This window comes from Neophocaena asiaeorientalis, unplaced genomic scaffold (genome assembly GCF_003031525.2).
Source record: "Neophocaena asiaeorientalis asiaeorientalis breed wild unplaced genomic scaffold, Neophocaena_asiaeorientalis_V1.1 scaffold134, whole genome shotgun sequence".
NCBI lineage: Eukaryota > Metazoa > Chordata > Mammalia > Artiodactyla > Phocoenidae > Neophocaena > Neophocaena asiaeorientalis.
In genome coordinates, this window is record NW_020185339.1 from 27,316,548 (window position 1) to 27,333,166 (window position 16,619).

Here is a 16,619-nt window from a genome sequence, read left to right on the forward strand (position 1 = left end):
AAGGATCTCTACTGCTGTAATGGAGAGGAGGTTGCATATCCCCCTATAAAAGCCCTACTGCCTGTATTTTAATTCCTTTCCTAGAAGGCATCCCACTCCCGTGGCACTCAGTTACTGCTGGCAGTGATACTCAGAGCTAATGGAAGGGTCGGGGATATGCTAGGGATACAGGCTCCCGGCTGTCCAAGGTCCTCCAGGACCTGCTTAGAGTACCCCTCCCAAGGCAAAACCCAGTTCGAGCCTTTTCTTTACCAGGCTTTCCCTGGCCCTCATCTCCTAGGAAACTGATCCTCTTTGGAGAGTGTGCCAGAGAGTACTTCTGGGGACTTATGGTCTGGTGGTGCGGAGTTAAGCACTCAAGGTAACTGCTACAAAAGAGGCACAAGTGAAGTGGAAAATTTGACTAAACTGTGAGACTGACACTTCATTTGCATATGGCCCTACCGGAGGCTCCAGGAAGATAGGGAAAAGGGCCAGTAAGCTGGGCATGAGTAATAATTTTGCTTATCTAGGGTAGATAGTCCCAGCTAGGGACCAGATTGTTTAATTTACAAAATAGTAAAGTTGTGGTTGGTCCAATGGTAGTGCATTAACAGAACTTATTAGACTAGGACTTAGAAGACTGCCATCCTGGCAGCAGTGCAAGACTGGGCTGAAAGATGATAAAATTGGGCAGAGATGAATATCTCTTATCCCCTGCCCCTGGAGGTCTGTTAACACAAGGATGGCTGTTCCAGTTTCTGAAGGTTAGCATTTAATCCTTGGAGAACACTGGTAGCTCACCACCACTTGAGGCTTCATTCATCATCTCTGTATGCATCTCTATCTAGAATTAATTGCAAGAACATCACCCAGTCCCTGCCTTCCAGCAATGTGAAGGACAGTACTGACAGACTAGGTAAGATATCCAGAGAGTACTAGGAACAGCGCACATCCAGGATATACGGGACACTCCAAAGAGCAGAGTACATGCTGCTTACAGCATTGCTTATTTTATGCTAAGTTGGGTGCTGAGCATGTACATATTGGATCCTGTTTTTCTGCATGTTTACACTTTCAAAATCAATAGCATGTGCCTACAGGGTTAAAATTATGTACCAGCAAAACTTTTAAGGTTATATTTTAAACAAAAAAGATGCTTGTGAGAGACTATTAGCCATCAAATTAAATTGTAAAAGTAACACAGCAAATCAGTATTCAGTTGGGCTGGATGGCCTATGAGAGTCTGGTTCTTAACAATCTTCAGACATAAAGGAATATGCCACGCGGGAGACTGACCCAGATAACAAGAAAAATCTCAACTTTTCTTGGAATTCATGGTCAGCTTGTCAATAAATGCAAGCAGTTGTCCACCTTTGCAACTTAACCGTTAGGATTTGAATTCCCTTTTCTCTTGGGTATTCTTTTATCTGAGGACTGGCCAGCCTTACCTTTCTATTAACTTACATCCACCTTGCCTACGTGTTACTTTCTTTGCCTTTCTTGATTGGATTGGTAGTTTTCCCACACGTGGGCTTTCTTCTTCCTCACTGATAACTGCTATGCCTTTAAAAATATATTCAAGTAAATGAATTTAGTCAATTTACTCTGTTTTTTCTCTGTTTTTATTTTTTTTCCAACCACATAACATCTTTAGGAATGAAAGCAACTGTGCTTTCTTTCTTTTCTTTCTTTCCTTTCTTCCTTCCTTCCTCCCTCCCTCCCTCCCTTCTTTTCTATCTTTCTTTCTTTGCTTTTTTTCTCACCCTGTGCCCCCATTCTCTGAGACTCTTTCAGTCTTTGTCTCCCAAATGAACATGCACAATTCCTGTCTCTATCGATCTATATAAATATTGATTCCCAAACCTAGAGACTGCCTCCCAGGAATAAGAAGCAGGGAAGTCTTGTATCACTGGGAGGGAAGACAGAATAACCACAAGAGTTCTAACCCTAAACAGGAAGCCAAGATAACATTTACTGAGCACTTACTGTGTGCCAGGTAAGCTTCTAATGCTTTAAATGTATCAATATTAACTCATTCCATCCCCACAGTAGATACTGCCCCAGATAAATGAAACAAAACTGTCTAAGATCACACAGCAGGGCAGATTCCAGAGCCTGTGTTTATACTTTACATCCTTACTCATTGAGTTCCTCATTAATTTGGGAACATTTCCTGCCAGAAAGAAGCGAGTCAGGAGGTGACTAAAGTATGGCATTAATTAGTAGTTAAATTGATGTGCTTCCCAGGTGCTAGAACCACGCTATGAAATGGCATGATTTTTCAGTCCCCCTTTTCAGGGATGAGGGAACAGCTTTTAGAGATGTTAAGTAATTTGCCCAAAGTCACACAGCTAAGAAGCGGCGGGGCTGGGACTGTTTTGAGTCCAAAGTCCACAACGCTCTTAACCTCTACACTACACTGCCTCAGATGAATTCGGGCAAGGAAGATCCGAATGGGGCAACGTTCCTCTCCCCACCTCACACCCCGCTCCCTGGCGCGGGGTGTGCCCACTAAGTTAGCTTATGTTCCAAGCTTCTGGATACAGACCTATTTACGTAAGTGATATGCAAACGCAAGTAAATGTAATTTTCCACATTTGCTGAAAATTCAAATAACGTCGATGGCGGGGAAAGCGGACAGATCCCATTAGCTCCGGGCTCACTCTGATCCCGTGCCCTCCGGTGCCTCGAGGCAGGCGGGGGGAGGAAGCGGCTCCGGATGGAGAGTAAAGTGACAATCGGAGAAGGAAAAGCAGCCTTTCCTCCCGCGGGAGCTGAGGCGGCCCGGCGGGCAGAGGGAACCTGCAGAGGGCGGTTTCTCTCCTCTTTTCCTGTCCCACCCAGTCGGCCGCCCCCCCCCTCCGGCCCCCCGCCCCCGGCCGGCCTCGGCAACTAACTCTGAGCGTCTTTGCGCTGCTTCCTCAGGTCTCGGTCCCCGGCGGGTCTCCGCGGTGTCTGCGGTTCCCGCCCCCGTCGAGTTGAGCCGGACGCGCGGCGCCTGCCCTTCCCCTGAAGCCCGTCCGACTGGTAAGGTGAGCACGCGGAGGTGGGGACCCGGGCAGGGCCGAAGGGCCAGGCGAGCCCGGTCGCCCACACTCACGCTGCAGCCGCCGCGGCCGCGTCAACAACTGAAACCGAGAGCGGCCGAGCTCGGGCCTCGGCTGGAGCCTCCCGTCGCGGCGGCTCGGAACCGGTGACCGGGACGGGCCGCCCTCGGAGCGTAGCTAGCCCTGCCTGGCGCGGGTAACGCAGGAGGGCTCTGGACCGGAGTCGGGGCGCGGGGGGCGGTGCCACGGGCTCGAGCCCCGACGTCCGCGGACGCGGCGAGGGCCCCAGGGTGCCAGAGTCTCGGCCGGGCCGGTGGTGGGCGGTCGCGGGGGCCCGGCTAGCGGGGCTCGGCGGACCTCGCGGACGTTGCAGCGGACGCCCGAGGTGGCACTGGGGGCGGAGGGCTGAGCCCCGACAACCGGCCGTCTCGGGCGGGCCTGAGGGCGCCTGACGACCCTCCCTCCGGTGCCCGGCGCCTGGCTCCCCGGCCCGGCCCTGCCGCTGCCCCCGCGCTGGCCCCGAGCCTGGGCCGGGGGCCTGACCTCCCTGCGCTCTCCTGACACCTAGTGGACGGCTCCCCACAGACTGCGGGCTGGGAGAGAACCGGGGACCTGTTACCGCGCCTAGGTGAAACTGGGTCCGCTGCTAATTTGCGTACATTTACCTAACTTTCTCAGGCCTTGAGAAACCTTCTAGGTAAATGTGCAAACCTGGCACCAAAGGCTTTCCTGGGATTTCCAGTCGTCTTCTGCCCCAGGCATGGGCCCATCCACCTCATCCCGCTCTTTGTCCCTCTTCCTACAGATCTGCACCTCCCTGCAGGTGCCCGTCCACCTGCTGAGATGACTAGCCTCCCAACCACGCCTTCTCCAGGAGGTAGGTGAAGGCCTTTCCCACTTAAACTGCCCCACCCCAGCCCAGTCCTTGAATTCCCTGAGCCCTCTGCCCAGGTGGGAAGACTCCCACTACTCTCCACCTGCCTCACACCAGAAAAGGTCCTGGGAGGAAGCAGAAGGGAACCAGCATGCACACTTTAGTGCAGTTTGAATCTGAAGTTTCATGGACCTGGACCGATTCCTGGTACTACTACTTAGAGCTTTGTGACCTCGTGACCTACCCTTTAAGCTCCAGTCTCATTTGTAAAACGGGGGAAATGGTACCTTATTTGTGAGGATTAAATGAGATAATCCATGTAAAACACCTAGCACAGTGTCTCATATCTAGCAAGGACTCAGTAACATTGGTTATTATTACTGGGTGCTTGTTAGAAAAGCCCACCTATTCCTAGAAAGGAATTCTGCGGCACGTGGGATCTTAGTTCCCCCACCAGGGATCGAACCCACGGTGCCCCGTGCTTTGGAAGTGCAGAGTCTTCACCCCTGGACCGCCAGGAAAGTCCCTCTGCCTGCTTTCTAATTCTACTCCTCTGATGATTCACTCCAGCATCAAAAATCCCTGGTTCCCTGGAACTATTGTTACCCTTGTTTCCTAGTCAGGGATCCCCCTCTTTCCCCTTCACGTTAAGAATGGATTCCCAAAAAAAAAAAAGAGAATGAGAATGGATTCCTACCTTTCATTTCATAACCAAGCTGAGCTGGACAAACCATCAGATATTCATTGGTTGTTTTCATTACATGTTAATTAGGGTAAGGGAGGAACAAAACCTTGGTTGGCCTATACACCTTTGTTTCCATATGCAGTCTCATTTGTCATTAGGACAGACATTCTCTGCTTTACTGATGTGGAAACAGGTGAGTGAGAACCCCAGGGGAAGTCAAAGGCAGTGTCCTCTGTGACTGGTGATGTAACAATTCAGACCCTTAGTTGTCTGCTGGAGATAAGAAAAGGGAGAAATGGGCAGCCGTCTAGATTAGTTAGTACAGGCTTCATGAGTGGGGAAGGGATGGAGCCCTTACCCTTGAAGGATGGGTAGGGTTTATACAGGCAAAGAGGGGTGCAGCAGGGATTCCACATAAAGGTAGTGCCGCCACTTCTGAAACTACAGAGACTGTGCTTACCTTGGAGGGTATTCTGGGGGATAGGGCAGAGGACCTACAGAATAAGGGAAGACAGATGATGCTTACTTGGGCAGCTGAGGGAAGACAGATGATGCTTGCTTGGGCAGCTGAGAAATTAGGACTTGGACAAAAGCAGAACTATATACATTCTTTTTTAAATTTTGTGGTAAGATAAACATAATATAAATGTTAACCATTTTGATTATTTTTTGGTGTACAGTTCAGTGGTATTAAATATTGAGTGATATTCACATTGCTGTGCAACTGTTACCACCATGCATCTCCAGAACTTTTTCATCTTCCCAAACTGAAACTCTGTATCCATTAAATAATAACTCCTCGTTCCCCCTTCCCCACAGCCCCTGGCTACCACCATTATACTTTCTATCTGTATAAATTTGACTAGGTACCTAGTATAAGTGTAATCATACAAAATTTGTCTTTTTATGTCTGGCTTATTTCACTAGCATAGCATTTCCGAGGCTCATCCATTTTGTAGCATGTGTCAGAATTTCCTTCCTTTTTAAGGCTGAATAATATTATATGTATATAATGTATATCACTTTGTTTATCTACTCATACATCAATAGATACTTGGGTTGCTTCCACCTTTTGGCTGTTGTGAATACTGCTGCTTGAACGTTGGTGTACAAATATCTCTTCGAACCCCTGCTTTCAATTCTTTTGGGTATATACCCAGAAGTGTGGCAATTCTGTTTAATTTTTTGAGGCACTGCCATACTGTTTCCCAGGGTAACTATACCATTTTACATTCTTATCAGCAATGCATAGGGCTCCAATTTCTCCACATCCTTGACAACACTTGTTATTTTCTGATTTTTTTTTTTTTTTTTTTTTTTTTTTTTTTGGGGTACAATTTTTAATAGTGGCCATCCTAATGGGTGTGAATAGTGTCTCATTGTGGTTTTGATTTACATTTCCCTAATGATGAGTGACGTTGAACATCTTTTCACGTGTTTATTGGCAATTGTATATCTTTTGGAGAAATGTCTATTCAAGTCCTTGCCCATTTTTCAGTTGTCTGGTTTTGTTGTTGAGTCGTGTATTTACATTGTCAACCCAACAAATGACATGAGTGGAGTGGTATTTTAGGACATATGATATAGTCCCCTACCCACTGGGTCCAAGCAAATGTAAGTTCAGGGACAGAAATGGAGAAATTACAGACAGGGTGAGGGCTTGTACTTTGAAGAATGGGATCATTGAGGGTCTTGCATGTCTCTTCCCCATCTCCCTCTCACATCCCTTTGCCCCAATCTATAAAGATCTCCTGAAGGAGATATCCTTTAAGAGGGCTGAAAGTGAGGGCCACATTAGAACTTTCAGGGGCCCTTGGCACTTTTGCCTTTGTGGGCCCATTCCTCCATTTAAAAAGGTAATGTGTTAAGAATTGTATTTTACAACTATGTTGGTATAAGGAAGAATACAATATTAATATACAATAAAATCATTAATGGTTATATTTATAATTGATTGATATAACAATATTATAATTTCCTTGACATAAACATTCAATTTTTTCTTCTGATTTTAAAAGAAATTAAGATCACTAAAAAACATTTTCATGGGCCCCTAGAAGTACGGTGGACCCTAGGCGCGTTGCCTGCTGTGCCTAGTGCATAAGTTGCCCTCTTGGAAGGAGAGTGGGGTGGAATAGGCATTGTCCGCTCCGCCCACCCCACTGGGTAAAGCCCATCCCTTGCCATGTAGTCACACTAGCTACATCCTAGGTTGTCCTCACTCTAGGTTAGACGCTCAGTGTTGTTCTTCTCGCTTATTCCTCATCACAACCCTGTGAGCACGTTTCATTCTCATTTTACAGAAGCAAAAACTGAAGTTCAGGGAAGTTAAGAAATTTTCAGAGGTTAGGAAATTCTCCCAAGGTCACGCAGCTAATAATGGCAGAGGCAGGGTATTGTGCCAAGTCCTGTATTCTTTCCGTCATGGTATACTGCTCTCAGCCACTCTACCCCATGGCAGGGGCACATGAAAGAGAAGGAAGGAGAAAGGGAGCAGGATTCCAGGGCGGGTTCCCATGGAAAGGAGAATTGGGGGAGCCGCCCTTTGCTGGGCAGGGCTAGAGCAAATAAATAGGTTGTCAGACTCAGGTGGCAAAGGATCTGATGCCTCAGTGATAAGAGATTTAGCCCAGGAACAAGGGCCACAAACAAACCAAACCAACAGGTATCTAGGTTAACAAAAAAAAAAAAAAAGGTGAGTGAGCCAGATAGATCTTGAAGTTCATTTGCTGTAGGTTAGGATTTGGGTGGAGCCTCAAATCTCAAATCTTGTGGTCCTCAGCCCCAGGCCTCCCTCCTTAAAGAAAATGCGTGCTACAGTCTTTCTAAGCCTGAGAAGGGAAGGAGCAAAGTAACATTCTTTTTTTTTTTTTAATATTTCTTCTTTCCTTAGTATATTGCCTTTCTTATTTATTTATTTAGGCTGTGCTGGGTCTTGGTTGTGGCACACGGGATCTTCATTGAGGCATGCAGGATCTTTTAGTTGCGGTGGGCAGACTTATTAGTTGCGGCATGCAGACTCATAGTTGAGGCATGCATGCGGGATCTAGTTCCCTGACCAGGGATCGAACCCAGGCCCCCTGCATTGGGAGCACGGAGTCTTACTCTCTGGACTTCCAGGGAAGTCCCCAAAGTAACATTCTTATTCCTTTGATTGGAAGAGGAGACAGGAGAGAAATGGGGTAGGAACAGGAGATAATGGGGGGAAAGCTGTAAACCATTTCCCCCCTTGTATGCCACGTTTCCTGAACTTAGTTTACTTCATTGTTGTTGTTCTTTCATTACAAAGCCATTACATGCCCCTCGGGGAATAACCTTCTAGACTTTTTCGATGTGTGTGTGTGTATATATATATATATGTTTATAGTTCTATTCTATTTTATTTTACTTTTTAAAAAAATTTATTGATTTATTTTCAGCTGCGTTGGGTCTTCATTGCTGCGCGTGGGCTTTCTCTAGGCACGCAGGCTTCAGTAGTTGTGGTGCGCAGGCTCTATAGTTGTGACACACGGGCTTAGTTGCTCCACGGCATGTGGGATCTTCCTGGACTAGGGCTCGAACCCGTGTCCCCGGCATTGGCAGGCGGATTCTTAACCACTGCGCCACCAGGGAAGCCCTACTTTACTTCTTTTTACAAACATGTAATCATATAACACATACTGCCCTAGCAATTTGCTTTTTTCGTCTAACCATATATTCTGTCCCAGTAATTGCAGATCTGCCACATTCTTTTTAACAACTGTGTACTATTTCCAGAATGAATGACCTGTCATTTATTTAATCATTCCTCTGCTGATAGACATTCAGATATGTGTCACTCTTGCAAACAGTGCTTTAGTGAACACCCATCCTGCAATAAAACTCTGAGAACCAAACCCAGTGGACAGGTCAACAAAATGTTTAGCTGGAGGCAGAGCAGGGATGGTTCCAGAAGTTGCAAAGAACCTTGAAGTGAGGAGATAGATTTAAAGCCTGGCTGGGCCAACCACTGAGTGACGGTGGGCTGGTTGACGAAGCTTGCTGAGCTACCTCAATTTTCTGGCTTGTACATAATGATAATACCAACCCTACTTACATCACATTCTTGGGGTAGAGATAAAACAATGTATGTTTTGCAAACTTTAAGTCACAAATATAGATTATCGTTCTGATACTTAAAGCCAGAAGGCTCCAGCTCATTAGCTCGGACACCCTGTGACTTTTAGTCTGAGAAAAGCTCTTCTGTGTGGAGTAGAATTCAAATTCTTGGGCTCCCGCTCATTAGCTTGGACACCCTGTGACTTTTAGTCTGAGTAAAGCTCTTCTGTGTGGAGTAGAATTCAAATTCTTGATTTTTTTTTTTTTGGCCTTGCTGCGTGGCATGCAGGATCTTAGTTCCCCGACCAGGGATCGAACCCATGCCCCTTGCAGTGGAAGAACGGAGTCCTACACACTGGACCACCAGGGAAGTCCCTGATTTTTTTTTTTTTTTTTTTTGCAGTATGAGGGCCTCTCACTGTTGTGGCCTCTCCCGTTGCGGAGCACAGGCTCTGGACGTGCAGGCTCAGCGGCCATGGCTCACAGGCCTAGCCGCTCTACGGCATGTGGGATCTTCCCGAACCGGGGCACGAACCCATGTCCCCTGCATCGGCAGGCAGACTCTCAACCACTGCGCCACCAGGGAAGCCCCCCTGATTTATTAAAAATTTTTATTGGACTATAGTTGATTTACAATGTTGTATTAGTTTATGCTGTACAGCAAAGCAAATCAGTTATACATATACACATATCCACTCCTTTTTAGATTCTTTTAAATTTTTTATTTTTAATAGACATTTTATTTTGGAATAATTTTAGATTTATAGAAAAGTTGCAAAAATAGTACAGAGAGTTTGTATACCCTTCAGCCATGTTTCCCCAAATGTCATTTGGTACATTTGACATCGATAGAGATGGCCACAATACATTTGTGAAGACCAGGAAATTAACATTGGTATGATACTGGGTTTTTTTTCAATGCATTATTCTTTTTTATTTTAATTTATTTATTTTTAAAATATTTATTTTGGCTGCACTGGGTCTTAGTTGCGGCATGCAAGATCTTCATTGTGGCATGTTTAGTTTCAGCATGAGGACTCTTAGTTGCGGCATGCATGTGGGATCTAGTTCCCCGACCAGGGATCGAACCCGGGACCTCTGCATTGGGAGTGCAGAGTCTTCTTACCCACTGGACCACCAGGGAAGTCCCAACATTGGTACGATACTGTTAATTAAACTACAGACTTCATTGAGAGTTCACCAGTTTGAAATTTTGATTTTGTAGTGAATTCTGATAGAACATTTTCAATTTATAAAAATTCTAACATTAAGGCTGAGAAAGGTCCTGAGGGTCAGATAGTTCAACTACCCGTTCTATGCTGGAACTCTCTCTCCAGTTCCCCATGAAGCATCTGCCCAGTTTTGCTCTCCGTTCTCTGGGGAAGACATCCATCTCCCATTAGTTTCTGCCATTAGTCCTCTTGTACAGGTCATCATTGGTATATTCAAAGACAGCATTCAAGTCCTAACCCTCCATCCCCAACTAAGTTTTCACTCAGCTTTCTCTTACAGGCTTTCCTGATCTGATATTGTTTCCAAGCCATTCACTGTGTTGGCTGCTCAGCTCAATACTGGCACCCAGATGCAACTCAGCGGTCTAGGAATAGTGCAGACTGTTGATGCCATTGTAGAGACCACATTTATGTTCATGGTGCCTAAAATAGCAGCAAGTTTTAAATATTTTATGATTATAAAAGTCATTATCATCATAAGAAATTTGGAAGATAAAGGAAAAGAAAGAAAATAAAAAGCATCCAAAATTCTACGACCTTCCTCTCACTCTTGCTGCCATTTTGGGTTCTATCCTTCCAGTGTCGGTGAATTTCTAGTGATCCCACTGTAAGTCTTTTACAGATGCTGCTAAGCTGTGGCTTCCCCATTATTTGTGAGTAGTTGATTTCCCTGACCTGAGAGCAAGGTGTATGTTGAATTCTCATCTTGTTCAGTTTGGCCAATTTCTCCAGTCATTTTAAATCTCTTTATCAGCTTACTAGTTGCCCCTCTAACTTTGAGTCCTTCACAGATTTGTTGAACCTTCCCTGGGTCTACTGGGGTCTGTATTTACCCAAAGGACATTAAACCCTTCCACACTAAGCCTGTGTGGAAGGCACCAATAAGGCAGAACACCAAAACAAAAGCTCTCACAAAGGATTTAATATTCACTTTTTTTTTTGGCTGTGCTGCCTGGCTTGTGGGATCTTGGTTCCCCGGCCAGGGATTGAACCCGGGCCCTCGGCAGTGAGAGCGCAGAGTCCTAACGACTGGACAGCCAGGGAATTCCCTCACTATATTTTAAAAACAAGCAAAAAAGCCAAGAGTTGTTACCATAAAGGAAAAATGTATTATTGGACTTTCTTATATCTGTCTTGTGATTTAGTATTTTTATTTATTTATTTATTTGTTTGTTTTTGCGGTACGCGGGCCTCTCACTGTTGTGGCCTCTCCTGTTGCGGAGCACAGGCTCCGGACGCACAGGCTCTCAGTGGCCATGGCTCACGGGCCCAGCCGCTCTGCAGCATATGGGATCTTCCCGGACCGGGGCACAAACCCGTGTCGCCTGCATCAGCAGGCGGACTCTCAACCACTGCCCCACCAGGGAAGCCTATTTATTTATTTTTTTAAAAATAAATTTATTTATTTATATTATTTATTTATTTATTTACGACTGTGTTGGGTTTTCGTTGCTGCGCGCGAGCTTTCTCTAGTTGAGACAGGGGGTGGGCTACTCTTCATTGTGGTGTGCAGGCTTCTCATTGCGGTGGCTTCTCCCGCTGCGGAACACGGGCTCTAGGCGCGCAAGCTTCAGTAGTTGTGGTGCATGGGCCCAGTAGTTGTGGCTCGTGGGCTCCAGAGCACAAGCTCAGTAGTTGTGGCCCACGGGCTTAGTTGCTTCGCGGCATGTGGGAATCTTCCCAGACCAAGGCTCGAACCCGTGTCCCCTGCATTGGCAGACGGATTCTTAACCACTGTGCCACCAGGGAAGTCCGTATTTTTATTTTGAATTACACAAAGGCCTTAATTTGGCCCTGGCATGGTCTGACATCATAATATCAATTCAAAAAGAATTAAGGTCAGGGGCTTCCCTGGTGGCGCAGTGGTTGAGAGTCTGCTTGCTAATGCAGGGGACATGGGTTCGTGTCCCGGTCTGGGAAGATCCCACATGCCGCGGAGCAGCTGGGCCCGTGAGCCATGGCCGCTGAGCCTGCCTGTGCTCCGCAACGGGAGAGGCCACAGCAGTGAGAGGCCTGCATACCGCAAAAAAAAAAAAAAAAGAATTAAGGTCAAATCCCAGTGGAAGAAGAAGCTCTGTTTAGACTGGCATCACTCCATTCTCTGATGGCCAGTTACTCACCCCCCACTTAGTCCTTTTTTTTTTAATTTTTGGCCACATTGCACAGCATGCAGGATCTTAGTTCCCCAACCAGGGATAGAACCCGCGCCCCCTGCATTGGAAGGTGGAATCTTAACCACTGGACCACCAGGGAAGTCCCTACCCAACTTAGTCCTTAATAGAGCCAGGCTGTGTTACTCCACAGGGATATTGGAAACACTCTATCATGGTTCTGGAATGAGACATTGGCTATTCAGGCAGTACCTTCAACTCATCTAACCCCCTCCCCATGCTTACTCTCAGTTGATGACACGGCCTTCTATTTCCTGGAGCAAATTAAAGTTCTCAGAAGAGAACTGCCAAAGGCTCCCACTGCCCCCATGTACCTACTGCCCACCTCTGTGCCCATGTGCACATTAGTCATGAACGATCTCTGCTGTCTGCAGCCACTCCCTTCATCTGTGCACTGGGTCCCATCCCTTCAAGGACATGGCTCCAGCCGTCAATTGTTCCCTCTCATCTGAGTCATTCCTGTCCGTACATAAACAGGCTGTCATTTCTCCCATCAAAAAAAAGCAAAAATAAACAAAAAACTTGAACTCTCTTCCCGCTCCAGCTATAGCCCTATTTCCCTGCTCAACTTTACAGAAAAAAAAAGTTTATATTCTGCCTTCAGTGCCTCTCCTTCCCTTTTTTTCTTTCTTTCTTTTTTTTAATTGAAGTATAATTGATTTACATGTTGTGTTAGTTTCAGGTGTACAGCAGAATGATTCAGTTATACGTATACGTATATATCTACTCTTTTTCAGGTTCTTTTCCCTTATAGGTTATTACAAAATACTGAGTTTAGTGTCCTGTGCTATATGGTAGGTCCTTGTTGGTTATCTATTTTATAGATAGTAGTGTGTATTTGTTAATCTTAAGCTCCTAATTTACCCCTACCCCCCCTTTCCCCTTTGGTAACCATAAATTTGTTTTCTATGTCTGTCTATTTCTGTTTTATAAATAAGTTCATTTGGTTTTTTTTGTTTTTTTAGATTCCACATATAAGCGATATTGTATCATATTTGACTTTGTCTGGCTTACTTCACTTAGTATGATAATCTCTAGGTCCATCCAGCTTGCTGCAAGTGGCATTATTTCATTCTTTTTTATGGCTGAGTAATATTCCATTGTGTTTGTTTGTGTGTGTGCGTGCATGCATGGGTGTGTGTGTGTATGTGTATGTATATATATACCACATCTTCTGTATCCATTCATCTGTCAATTGACACTTAGGTTGCTTTCTCTTTTTCTTGAACCCACTCTAAACCAGGGGTTTATACTTAGCACTTCACCAAGCTTTTCTTGTCAAGGTCACTCATGACCTCTGTGGGAAAACCTGGTGGTCCTTGTACTTGGCCTCTTTGGCTGCTACTCCTCAGCTTCCTTTGCTGTTTCCTCCCTGGGCTCAGTCCTTGGTCCTCTTTATCTGTACTTACTCCCTTGGTGATCTCATTCAGTCTCATGGTTGATGCTGACTTTTAAAATCTCCAATCCAGACCTCTTCCCCAAATTCCAGTCTTTTTTTTTTTTTTTCCACACCACACAGCTCATGGGATCCTAGTTCCCTGACCAGGGATTGAACCCACGCCTTCAGCAGTGAAAGCGCAGTCCCAACCACTGTACCACCAGTGAATTCCCCCAAATTCCAGTCTTGATGTCTGCAATCATGTCCAAAATTCAACTCTGGATCTTCCCCTCTAAACCTGTTCCACCTGCAGGCTTTGCATCTCAGGTGACAGCAGGCCTTCTCTTCCTCCAGTTACTCAGGCCCCAAACCTTGGTGTTATCCGTGACTTCACCCCACATCCTCAGCCTTAACTTCAGAATATATCCAGAATTCCACCACTTTCTTCTAAAAAAAAAAAAAATTATTTATCCATTTATTTGGCTGCATCGGGTCTCAGTTGAGACACACAGGATCTTCGTCTCAGCATGTGGGATCTTCATCGATGCGTGTGGGATCTTTCATTGCAGCACGCAGGCTCAGTAATTGCCCCGCAGCATGTGGGGTCTTAGTTCCCCGACCAGGGATCGAACCCACATCCCCTGCATTGGAAGGTGGATTCTCAACCACTGGACCACCCGAGAAGTCTCCAGAATCCCACCACTTTCTCACGGGACTGCTGCTAGACCCAGCCAGTGCCTTTGTGCAAACTAGAAAAAGACTCCCCCCTTTGGGTGGATTCAGCTGTGTCCACGTGCTGGGTATAATCTGCTTCTCCTGTCTCTACCTTCCCACAGCCTGTTGTCCACACGCAAAGAGATCCTTTAAAACTCTGTTTCTGTTTCAATTACCTATTGCTGTGTAACAAACCACGTCAACACTTAGTGAATTAAAACAACAGCGATTTATTATTTCTTACCATTCTGGGAGTTGGCTGGGCACTCCTCTGCTGTTTTCACCCCTGCTCACTCATGCAGCTGCAATCTGATGGAAGGTCCACTGGGCTAGAAGGTCCAAAATGGCCTCCATCACATGTCTACCAGTTGGTACTGGCTGTCGGCTGAGCTGGGGATGCCTCAGTTTTCCTCCATGTGGCCTCTTATCCTCCAGTGAGCCAGACTGGTCTTCCTTACAACATGGTGGTCTCCGTGTTTCAAAAGGGCAGTCTTTGGAATTTCAGGCCCCACCCTAGACTTAATGAACCATGGTCTGTATTTTTTTTTCACTATTTTATTTTATTTTTTTTAATTTTTTTTAGTTTTGGCTGCGTTGGGTCTTTGTTGCTGCGTGCGGGCTTTCTCTAGTTGCAGTGAGTGGGGGCTACTCTTCGTTGCGGTGTGCGGGCTTCTCATTGCAGTGGCTTCTCTTGTTACAGAGCACGGGCTCTAGGCGTGCGGGCTTCAGTAGTTGTGGCACGTGGGCTCTAGAGCGCAGGCTCAGTAGTCATGGCGCACGGGCTTAGTTGCTCTGCGGCATGTGGGATCTTCCCGGTCCAGGGCTCGAACCAATGTCCCCTTCATTGGCAGGCAGATTCTTAACCACTGCGCCACCAGGGAAGCCCCTTTAGTCTGCATTTTAACAAGCTCCCTAGGAGATTCTTATGCACTGCAGAGTTTGAGAAGCACCCCTTTGAAATGTAAATCAGTCTCTGCTCAAAAACCTCTAAAAGGGTTGCATCTCACTCACTGAAAAAGCCAAAGGCCTTCCATGACCTTCAACATCCCTCTGATACAGCCCCCTCGACTTCACCTGCTCCTCCGCTCCCCCTTGCTCCTTCCAAGTGACCTCCATGATGTACCTTTAACATGCTGAGCCTGTGACGGCCCCAGGTGCTTTCCAATGTTATTTGATGGCCCTACCTTGAACTTGCTGTTCCCTCTGCCTGGAATGTTCCTCTCCCACATCTCCTCATGGCTGCCTCCCTCTCCTTCTATAGGTGTTTATTTTACTCAAGTCACCTCATCAGGGACACTCCCTGACCACCCCTATCCACATCCCAACTCCTTATCCCCCTTCCTGATTTTATTTTCTGTATGGTACTAACCAACGTCTAATATAGTATATCTTTTACTTCTTTAACCTGTCCATTGTCCATCTTCCCCCCTCACGATGTAAATTGTATGACAAAATGTTTTTTCTTTAAGTTGTGGTAAAATTATACATAACATAAAATTTACCTTTTTTGGGGCTTCCCTGGTGGCGCAGTGGTTGAGAATCTGCCTGCTAATGCAGGGGACACGGGTTCAAGCCCTGGTCTGGGAGGATCCCACATGCCACGGAGCAACTAGGCCCGTGAGCCACAACTACTAAGCCTGCGTGTCTGGAGCCTGTGCTCCGCAGCAGGAGAGGCCGCAATAGTGAGAGGCCCGCGCACCGCGATGAAGAGTGGCCCCCGCTTGCCACAACTAGAGAAAGCCCTCGCACAGAAACGAAGACCCAACACAGCAAAAATAAATTAATTAATTAATAAACTCCTACCCTCAACACCCTAAAAAAAAAAGTTTACCTTTTTTTATTGCATTTTTTTCGAATTTTATTTTTTATTTTTTTATACAGCAGGTTCTTATTAGTTATCTATTTTATACATATCAGTGTATACATGTCAATCCCAATCTCCCAATTCATCATACCACATGCATCGGCAGGCGGACTGTCAACCACAGCGCCACCAGGGAAGACCCCCTGCATGTTTCTTTTTGATTTACGGTTTTCTCTGGGTATATGCCCAGTAGTGGGATTGCTGGGTCATATTGTAATTCTATTTTTAGTTTTTTGAGGAACCTCCATACTGTTCTCCATAGTGGCCATATCAATTTACGTTCCCACCAGCAGTGCAAGAGGGTTCCCTTTTCTCCACACCCTCTCCAGACTTGGCCATCTGTATATCTTCTTTGGAGAAATGTCTATTTAGGTCTTCTGCCTATTTTTTGATTGGGTTCTTTTTTTTAATATTGAGCTGCATGAGCCTTTATATATTTTGGAGATTAATCCCTTGTCCACTGATTAGTTTGCAAATATTTTCTCCCATTCTGAGGATTGCCTTTTCATCTTGTTTATAGTTTCCTTTGCTGTGCAAAAGCTTTTAAATTTCATCAGGTCCCATTTGTTTATTTTTGTTTTTATTTCCATTACTC

The 16,619-nt window shown here is 45.9% G+C and overlaps 1 protein-coding gene across 1 annotated transcript in view; it reads left to right on the forward strand.

The window, feature by feature from the left end:
- The first annotated feature begins 1,761 nt into the window (after positions 1 to 1,761).
- SMAGP (small cell adhesion glycoprotein) overlaps positions 1,762 to 16,619 on the forward strand; it is a 25,708-nt gene continuing 10,850 nt past the window's right edge. The window contains exons 1-3 of the mRNA XM_024736812.1: positions 1,762 to 2,538; positions 2,908 to 3,009; positions 3,835 to 3,906. Coding sequence (XP_024592580.1) covers positions 2,436 to 2,538; positions 2,908 to 3,009; positions 3,835 to 3,906 — 277 coding nt within the window. The 5' untranslated portion in view covers positions 1,762 to 2,435. The remainder of the gene's footprint in view (positions 2,539 to 2,907; positions 3,010 to 3,834; positions 3,907 to 16,619) is intronic.